Source organism: Mycetomoellerius zeteki, unplaced genomic scaffold (assembly GCF_001594055.1).
Source record: "Mycetomoellerius zeteki isolate Tzet28-1 unplaced genomic scaffold, Tzet1.0 scaffold252, whole genome shotgun sequence".
Classification (NCBI taxonomy): Eukaryota; Metazoa; Arthropoda; class Insecta; order Hymenoptera; family Formicidae; genus Mycetomoellerius; species Mycetomoellerius zeteki.
Genome location: NW_017257230.1, coordinates 804,241 through 814,776, shown reverse-complemented (window position 1 = coordinate 814,776; position 10,536 = coordinate 804,241). Strand labels below are relative to the sequence as shown.

Sequence of the window (10,536 nt, the reverse complement as noted above, 5' to 3'; positions counted from 1 at the left end):
CCAAACCGCGAGACTCGTCTCTCGTGCGCCAGCATCCCGTTGCCATCTCATTACATCGTGCGCGTTACATTCCGTTGCGCGTAAGTGTGCGTCATCTGCGCGGATACCGGTCGATCGTAATACATGCTTAACAATTCAAAATGCAAAGCGCTCGTAAACTAAGCGATCCGATGAGACACGTGTCGACGTTTGTTGTCTGATACAATGGTATTCGTATATTTGAAATACGTTATTCTGTTACGCGACGAACGCGATTTCCGCGCGGCGTCTCATGACGCTTAGAACTTATCGACAGATTATTAATAATGCCCTCTTATCGCGACGTATCTTTTTTTCTTCCACTTATAGAATAAAAATGAATGAATATGATATGGGCATTAAACATTGATTGTTTTTATCATGCTCTGAACAAAAGCGTGATGAATAATTTGAAAGACTTATTGCTTTCATTAATTGCAAAATTCCTACACTGAAAAAAAAGATTGGCTGCTGCAGCAAATTAGATGGTAAAATATGTTAATCTATCGAAATCCTATACTGGCATTGCAGATAGGCTAACGCAACCAAAAATTGGCTGCTGCAGCCAATTAAAAATGCTATGCCATATTTTACCATCTAATTTGCTGCAGCAGCCAATCTTTTTTTCAGTGTAGCATTTAATCTAAACAAGAAAAAATAATAAAGCATTTTTTCTTATTCGTGTATATATTTTATCAATTTAAGATGTTTATGTTTCTGTTGTTTTGGTACTTCTCAATTTGCCATTGTAGTAGGTATAAAATACGTAGAGGGATATAATTTTCATTATAAGATTAAAGTTTTTTTTTAGATATTGCTTTATGTTTTGCTTTCACAACATTTCTATATATATATTTGCGTATTATTTTATTCGAGAAAGAACGTACCTCCAATTCTGGTATTCTTTGATCGATCAACAGGAAAATTTTGGGATGCTCGTCTGACACGTCCCTTCTTTCGTACGACGACAAAGGAGCGGAACTTGTGAGTCCGATTATCGTCGTCGACGCCAAAATACCAAGCAGTATCATCGTGCAGGAAGAATGTAAATTACTAACGTTCATCTGAAACACATCATTGAAACGCTTGCAGGTGATAACAAATCGGACTTTTGTCGAAAGAAATGCCTAAATATTACTTTCCCTATTTTCATAATAAATTCATAACATTCGTTCCTCTCGAATCAAATTGCATAATGACTTATATTTAAGCTGCACATTTTATCGCGTCGTGATAGACTTTTATCTCGAGTTTTTGCACCACGTTTACGTCGAGATAAGACTTTAAAGAAAAAGTTTGGTACAGACGAACAAATTGATTTTAAACGTAAAGTCAGTTTCATCATCTCCAGTTAATTTTATCGACTATTTATCCTTTTTTAATTTTTAGAATTCTAGAATTAAAAAAAGATAATGAATAAATTGAACCGAAATTAAAGTTAATTTTACATTGGTGCCTAATTATAAGAATTACCAGCTGTAAAGCTTAAAACTTCATATCATATTATTTTTCTTGATCATTTTCTGCACATTAAAACTTATTTGTGTAAAATATAATTTAATTACTAAATAATTAAGATAAACATGATCAGTTTTCAGTTTCGCGGGTGGCAATTTTAAAATTTATTCGCCTGATTAATTTTATCGTTAATCGAAGATAATAAGAGCGATTTATAAGCCATGTAATGAAACCAGGAAGAAAAGAAAATTGTGCGGGCAAATTTACGTCTTTTGCGTAACTTTCTTTTATTCTCTGTCTACCGATTCAAGAGCAAGTTCTTTTATTGGCTTTTGTTTTCTGTCATTCATCACGTGATGATTCATAAGAAGTTATAAGTATTCCGTACGACGACAGGTGAGAAGAATTACTTTCTGCACGAATTGCTTGCCGTATCAACATTCGGTCGTTCAGTTTAACAATAAGTCTCTCTTTGTCCCTCGATTCGCGTTAAAGCACACATCTCCAAGGAAGCTATCACCATGTTAAATTACAATTCTAATACGCAGACTTTTCTTACGAAGTATAAATATTTTCAAGTCGTATTGACGTGTCTGTAGTTTAAATTTTTCCAATCTCTACCTTTTATACTCTAATAAACAACATTTATTTAATATTTAAAAAAATAGAAAGAAAAACAAAAGTAAAGAAGAAATTAATTTTCTTAGCCACGATTTTGATACTTTCTTAGGGCAGGGCATTTTATAGTTAAAAGTATTTATATATTTTTTAGATATTTCTAGATAAGATAAATACATAAGGTACATTTTTATTACATAAATTAAAAATATTATATAAAAGAAATATTATTTCGGCTTTTCTTTTAGTTTATGGTTTTATGTAATCCTTTTCTTTTTTTAAGTTTTCGAGATAACAATAGTTTTCAAAAGGTATTATTCTTAACAATTACATGTATTTGAAGTTTATTTAATATTAACTATTTTTATTAAACAAATTGACGTACAAAATAATAAGTGTTTCTGTAAAACGTAGACGTTGTCGTCGTTGTCGTCGTTGTCGTCATCGTCCTGGTCCATTAACACCAAGGGGCTTAATTTGCCGCTCATAATTTAGGGCTGCCGTACTGCTTTTCAATTACATGCTGCGAGTCGACTGGCGACTCGATTCCACGTCGTGGTTTCAATCCCGTTCCCTCTATTACTGATTTTTCTTTCTAGTATTGTACTAGTGTCCAAGATTCGTCACGTGGAGTTTTAATTAATGTCTAGATAGAAATTGGTACAGTGATCAAAGAGGATTAGGTGTCTCGTTACTAAAACTGTTCGACAAGTACAAGCTGTGTGACTGTTCGTTAGGTAACTTGGACAATTAGTAGACAACGTAGACGTTAAAAGAGACTTATAGTATTGGGACTTACAAATCGGATTTACAGAATAAGTACAATACATTTAATCATCCTCAATTTCTTTTTTTTTAATTGGAGATTATTGAAGATTGTTCTCTCAAAAATTTTTATGCTACCTCAATATTTTTGTATTAAGAAAATATTGATTTTAAATTTGCAAAAAGAATAAGTAAAAAGGCAAGATAATCTTTTTTTAGAAAATAGAAAAATTGCGAAACTGGCAAATAACAACTGAAACTTTAAACTTATACATACAATCGTAATTGTTTCTTGTATTTTTTTTTATTACGGCTATTGTTATATTAGAGATTCTGTGATATACAAAGAAAGAACCAATCGGATAAAAAAATGATTTCTTTTTTTATGTAAATAATAAAAATTCTTACAGTATAGAAATAGTAAAATGCCTAAATTAAAGAAATACATTTGTCTTCGCTGACAATACAATTTAATTATACAATCTGAAAAGAAGAAATATTTCGTATTATAATTTAAGCTAAATGTTAAACAGTTAATTATGTAGAATACCAAATGATGACATTTTTTATTCATTATGTAACAATTACAATTCGTTATTTTAAGAATTGTTAATGAAACGTATAATGCAAATGCATAATACATAATTATTTAATCAATATGCAAGTAACGATTGATTAAAATATCAATGTACAATATATTAATTGATAAATATTAATTGCGACACCGAGATATCTTACATTAAAATTTTCAACAAACTTTATAATTATATTAATAAATATTAATTATAATACCGAAACATATTCCAATGATAAATGTACTAATAATAATTTTCAACTATTTAATTAATAAGAATACTTAAGAAAAAATCAGTGTTATCAGTTTCCTTTCACCACAATTATTTTGATTAGCTTCACAAAATGTCTGCAACTGTTTTGAGATATTTCAGTAGAAGAAGCCTTATCAAATCAGACTACAACGACAGACTGGCAACGATAATTAGCAAGTCCGATTCCATTCGCATAACGCACAATCTTTACTTTGATACAATGATCGCTGAAATCTGATTTTGCAAAGCATTGTAATGAATCGCGAATATTTCTCGGGTTGTTTTCTGATATGCAAATGATGCTGTAAATTCGAGGAGATTGTACGAGCGTAGTAGAGTTCTCGCGATAATTTGATGCACAAATGTGAATCAAATTACGTCCTCATTATCTGCATGACGGTGTTCATCAGTCTGTAATTTATGTAAATGTCCACTGATTAAATGAATGAACGTGCCTGCAATAACATATCATTTAGGCAATATAGATTGGCACTCGATATTTCGAATTCTTTACACTTACGCTTTTCCTCAAATGCCCAAATTTAGTTTCTATTAGTTTCGAACGTTACTGACTCCATAAGATGCCCAGCAGCGGAATTCTATAACTCGTTATGCAATCGTTATGTGCTCATAACGACAGTTGTGCAGATATTCTATGTAAAAAAAGCTATGCGCAACTGTCATTATGAACTCATAACGACTGCATAACGAGTTACAGAATACAGGCCCAGAATTTATACCGAATGCCATTTAGAATTTGTGATATGCTACAGGACACTATTCAGTAATTTTGAGTAGAATCTCCGTATATCTCCAAATGAAATTGAACGATAATTCTGGTATGTGGATGGAGTTTCTCTTTTATAGACTACATACAACATGTTTGGAATTTAAATATCAAAACTTCGGAAGCGTATATAAGGAGATCGATAAACTAAGGAAAAAACGTTTTTGTTTCGTTTTGGAGAAGATCGCAAAAAAGACAAAACGTTATAGCTGCTTCTTGCACTGCCTCTGAAGTATTAATAGAGAGAGTCGCTGAAATTATACACGAAAACAATAAATCAACTCAAGAGAATCGATAAACAATAAAAAAATCTCAAGATTCGTCAATCAACTCGAGAGAACAATTGAGAAATTAAATCGAGGCTGCAGTGCACCAAATATCATCAGATCAGTGTTTGGCTGCAACACGAGCTGTTCGTACTAAATGCAATGCTTGCATTGCTGCAAGAGATCAACATTTTGAATAATATTTACATTAAGCAAGTGAATAAATACAATGTGAATAAGTAATGAGAAAGAAATAAATACAAAAATGAAAACTATGTTTTGTCTTTTTTTATGATTTTCTCCAAAACGAAGCAAAAATGAGCATATAGGACTTTTTTTCTTAGTTTATCGATCCCCTACACGCTCCCGAAGGTTTGATATTTAAATTCCAAACACCCTGTATGTGTATTATAGTCTATATTTATTTGTTAATGTTTTCGATTATTACTCTTATTCTTATTCATTCGATTTCTTTTAACGTAATTATTCTCATTGATGATTTATAGTTAAATAAAGATTTATAATATTCTATACATCTTTTAGATAAAGATAAATGCAAATTTAATTGTGAAACAATTTGCACTGAATTGCACTAATTGTATATAAATAGCATTCACATTTGGCGAATTTATAAGGCAGGAGTCCTGAACATCCCACGCAAATGAAGGGTTAAATGAAGATTTATGTTAATAATAATAATAATTAATGACATATATACATTTGCCTTTTATATGTCAATTATCATTTGATTTTGAAATATAATCTTATGTCAAAACTGGCAATGTAATCTCGTCTAATTAATTATTAAATTAATGAACCATTTAATATTATAAACATTGAAATACATATATAAAATAACCGAAAATATGAATATGTATTTATTCTGTGCGTACATATATATTGATCTATTTATTTATTAAAAGTAACACTTTTGTTCCGAAAATTGTTGAGAGCGAAAGAATATTTCTACATGTAAAGTCTTATTTATCTTAGCCTATCTTCTTAGTTCCTCTAACTTCTTTCAACTTGACCGCTGATCGTAAACTTACTTCCCTACATACCTATATAAAGTTCATAAATCTTTTCTTCTTGTTTTTTTAACTCTTAGTCTAAACTAACGAGATATTGGACGATTGAACGTGCGATTTTATTTTTCGCACATTACATTGAAAAATATATTAAATTATGATAAATATTTGTAAATTTGATATCATTATTTTTAATCAAATGGCCGATTTTTTCCTTTTTATGTTTTGCAAAGAATATCTGTTTATATTCACAATTTTTTATTATAAAACTTCCATCATGATTTGTATACTTAGCTTTTCAACGAAATCTCGCTTATCGATTATATTATTACAGGACTGTGTTATTATCTTTTACTTTTCACAGAAATATGCAATATTTCTGTGAAAACGCATTTTGTATACATCGAATTTTTCTTGCTATTATTGCGCATTCACTGAAAACGAACGTTATCAATAGTAAAAAGTAGAACGAGTAATTTTATGATCCGACATATGAGCGCGTCATTTCAAAAGTTATTGTTTCCACAATTACGATTCTTACGATTACATTTCCTAAACAAAAAATATAAAGAAAAAGCAATTTAAAACACGTATTAAATAATTCAAGTGATAAATTAAAAATCTATTTAGATATCTGACAAATTTTTGCCAAAAGCGAAAACTATAAAATATCTTTAGAGTTATTTGAGAGTTAGTGTATTAAAATTGTATTGTATGAATCATTTATGACTTTATGATAAGCAATGAATATAGTAATGAATCATTTAATAGTAATGAATCATATAATAACTTACATTGAGTTACAATTAACATCTCATCTCTGCTTTGAAATCTTTGAATCATCTGAGCGCACTCTCTCAACCTTATCTCGATAAGAAAAGCCTGATTTATACAATGCTTTTTTTACTTACTAACTAACGTGCTACAGGTAAACTATTAACTAAAAAATATAATTCTATAAATTATATTTATATAAATCGTATTAAAAAATATAATTTTAGCTGCTAATTTTCTTCAAGAAAATATAATTTATGGAATTACATTTTTTTAGCTATAATAGTTTTCGAGTTCGCTAACACACTAGTTGCTAGTAAAAAAGCATCGTGTAAATCGAGTCTAAACTACAACATCAATCTCGTCAATGGTCTGCATATTATTCTTTCTAGTTTGTTTATCAAACATAAAAGAAGTAGAGAGGGAGCTATCTGATCCTTTTTTTTCGGCACTCTTCAATCTTCCCCGACGAAATGTAATAGTATCAGTAAACATGGGCGAGATGAAATAATTAGTTTACATTGATACGTATACATACATATAACTCAATCGTGTCTGACATATGTATGTTGAGAGAATATAATCTCGGACGGAACATCGCTTTTCCTTGAGACAACATAACGTCGTCATAATAAAAAAATGCGGTTTATCAAGTGATCGATTTTCATAAATCACTAATGAAATTCTGCTCTCATGAACAGTAATTCGAAACTTGAAAATCTTTAACTTTAAAATTCGATACGACCATATCAATTTTAAATTTTGCATTTAAATTTACCGATGTTTTCAAATATTTGCAATTTACGTGATATCTGAACTTTCGGAATTTTGATATTGGATACGCTATTTATGGAACGACAATGTTTAGTTTCGAAACACGAGAGCAATGTTTCGGCTCCTCCACAGGGGAGCGAGAGATTTTAACTTGCCGACGACATAACTTTCGATATAAGCGTTAATGTCAGACGGCTAATCGGTCAAAAAGAAGACCCTACATAGTCAATAATACTGTCAGTATCAACAAATACAAGCGGAATTCCGCACGGAAAGAACGATTTTGCTGAAGTACTGGATACAGATCTGAAAATAATATTTTCTATCTAAAGGCTATCAAAACAATAAGAATCTCAAGCATGATGAGCAATGCTACGCTAAATGTCACACGTCAAATTTATTTATAATTTAGGAAGAATAACAGATATTGAAGAATTACAATATTAATATAAACATTATTAATATAAACTAATATAAACATGATATAAACATGATAATATTAATTTAACATGACAAAGATATTATGAAAACAAAGAAAATTGAGGAGCAACGTTTTGTAAAATAATATTGCGAGGATTTCAACACCATGAAATGAAATAATCTCGCGAAATTCTGGTACTAGCTGCTACGCCATTTTGCCATTTGAGAAATATATCTTCGTAAGAGATGAAAATAAATGTTTATAATATATAACTGTCATCCTGCATGAACATTATTATTGCAGTGCATTGTAGTAAAAGCTGCGAATGTCTATGTATATTACGAAATATTTTAATATATCTATTTCTCAAGCGCTAAAATTGTTTTTAGGAAAAATCAAGAAAAAATATTAGGATTTAAAATTAACAAAATATTTGCAAGAAGATGTTTTACATAATAAAGACGTCTGTATATTTTTTTCTTCAATTGCAGCAAAAGTACATACATAATAACGAGCTTCAGTCGAGGGAAGGAATTAAAATGTAAATCAAGGGAAAAAGAATAGGCTGCGAAGTCGTTTAATGTAGCGTGACATTCTAAAAAATGGCAGTCTCTTGTTCAAATGTCGCCGGTTTTGTTCAAGTGTCGACGGAACATTATATTCAATAATCGCACGATGTGTCATTTGCTACCTAATGTTCTCGCATGTGTTGTTGCATGTGGACGACTTATTTAAAAATTGCTGACTTCTTTCATGAAACGTATAATGTAAGAGATGCACCGTATCATAGGACAAATTACATTTTCCCAGTATTTAATACTTTAATCTTTTTAAATAAATCAACCATCTCTCATTTTGTTTGAAAAATTGTTTACAAAGTGTTCTTCTTTCTTTTACAGCCATTATGATATAAAACAATTACATCAAAGTGAAAAAATATAAATTTTAAGAAATAAAAGGAACTATTTTTTGAATATATTGTGTAAGAAGAATTATGTTAAAATAATGTTTTTTGCAATAAAACAATAAATATGTGTATAAAATTATTAATGTAACCTGTGCTATCTTAATAAGAATAATTAAATATTAAAAGATTATTAGCAACTTCCTACAGTTTATTAAAATTTAAATAATATTTATTAAAATATCATTACACAATGTTTCTATTTAATATTAAAGCATGTGATGTTTTAACATTGTAATAATTCATTTAATCATTATTATTATCTTTGCAAAACAGTTGCATCATCAGCTGCGACGCGTTTTCATTCGCATTCGTTAAAGATCCATTCAGAAAAGTAGTCGGTAATCTCTTACACGAAGGACCGTTCGTTCATTCATTACTTTGCTGATTACACGCGGTGCCGCCGTGGTTTAATTCCGGAGTATCGCTTTAATGCACAGTGATGCGTTCACTACTACGGCGATCGCACGTGACCAAAATTTAATTTAACTGCTACCTTTGAGACAGGCGAATAATTTCTCATTTCGCTCCCTATTCTCTCATCTCCGTTTATTCTGTCGCATAATGACGCACACTCTCGTAGAGGTATAGTTTAACTGATTCAAGGATAAGAAATTTCTATGGACCATGAAAATCCTTCTAATTTCCTCGTATAATAATATTCCGGAATTTTTTTATTTTGCATTTTTTGAATGAGTTTCAAAATTAATATTTTTAAACATATCGTTATTGTACCTAATCCCTATTACGTTAAATTGTGATGAAAATAAAAATCGGATGAGTCGAATGTAATGGGAGAGTAATAAAAGCGTAAACGAAGCTTCTAGGAGACGAAAATTGAAACGAAATGTAAAAGAAACGTAAATGCCTCTTTTTTACATTTCGTTGTTTCAATTTTCGCTTCCTGGAAGCTTCGTTTATGCTTCTATTACTTTTAGCTCCGATTTTTATTTTTATCAGGGAATATATAACCGTATGCGGAGGAGTTTATGAAAATTCAGTGCGCGAAGGAGAAAGTTTCCACATCGTCGCGGAAAAGTCTTTAAACCGGCCTGACAGATTTCAACAAAAACTTTTTCCACTACATCTGAGATATCAGATCTGAATTAATGAGTTTCCTTTCTTCAGTTTATCAAGTTTGACCGTTTAGTGCTTTTGTTTCCTATTTGTTGTGTATTCAAACTACAGTCTTAAAAGATACTTTATTTAGTATTAATAAGATAAACAGCAAAATGTGAAGTAGCTAATTAATTGTGAGAATTAATTCGGTTTTTAAACGCTTTTCATCACAACTGTATCCCAACATTTTGTCGGAAAAGAGCGGTCTGTAAATGTTAACAGAGTTAGTACAAAGCGTGGTTTATGTTAACATTATTTGCGGACGGATGAATTAAAGATCAAAGGTTGTTGCATGATGGGTCCACTGTTACATATTTCGAGGGCCACAAGAGGATCCTGAGAAACAAAAGCATTTTCCAGTATTTTTACAAAATACAGCGTGCGCTTTTGGTAAGGATAAACGTTGTTTTAACTATAGTCACGAAAACATTCGAAGGTAAAAAGTTCTTTGACAAATCGATAAATTAAAGTGATTTTAAAGTGGTTAGATTTTTCTTTTAAAAATTTTTCAGTAAAAGATTTATATATAGAATTAAAATAACATTTATTATATAAATTGATTTTGTAAAGCATTAACTAAAAGATAATGAGAGACTAATATATTTAAACATAAAATAAAATAAATCTATAAAATATGAAAAATGCTTTATTATAGAAAATATAACATATTATATTAAACGTAGCATTGAATATTTGTTCAATGATAACAACGAAAAT

The 10,536-nt window shown here is 30.1% G+C and overlaps 1 protein-coding gene across 2 annotated transcripts in view; it reads right to left on the bottom strand.

Annotated features, from left to right (window-relative positions):
• The window catches only part of Dh44 (corticotropin-releasing diuretic hormone 44), a 29,352-nt gene that overhangs the window by 3,724 nt on the left and 15,092 nt on the right, over positions 1–10,536 (bottom strand). For both annotated transcript variants that reach the window (XM_018449927.1, XM_018449928.1), the window contains exon 2: positions 906–1,082. In XM_018449927.1, coding sequence (XP_018305429.1) covers positions 906–1,082 — 177 coding nt within the window. The remainder of the gene's footprint in view (positions 1–905; positions 1,083–10,536) is intronic.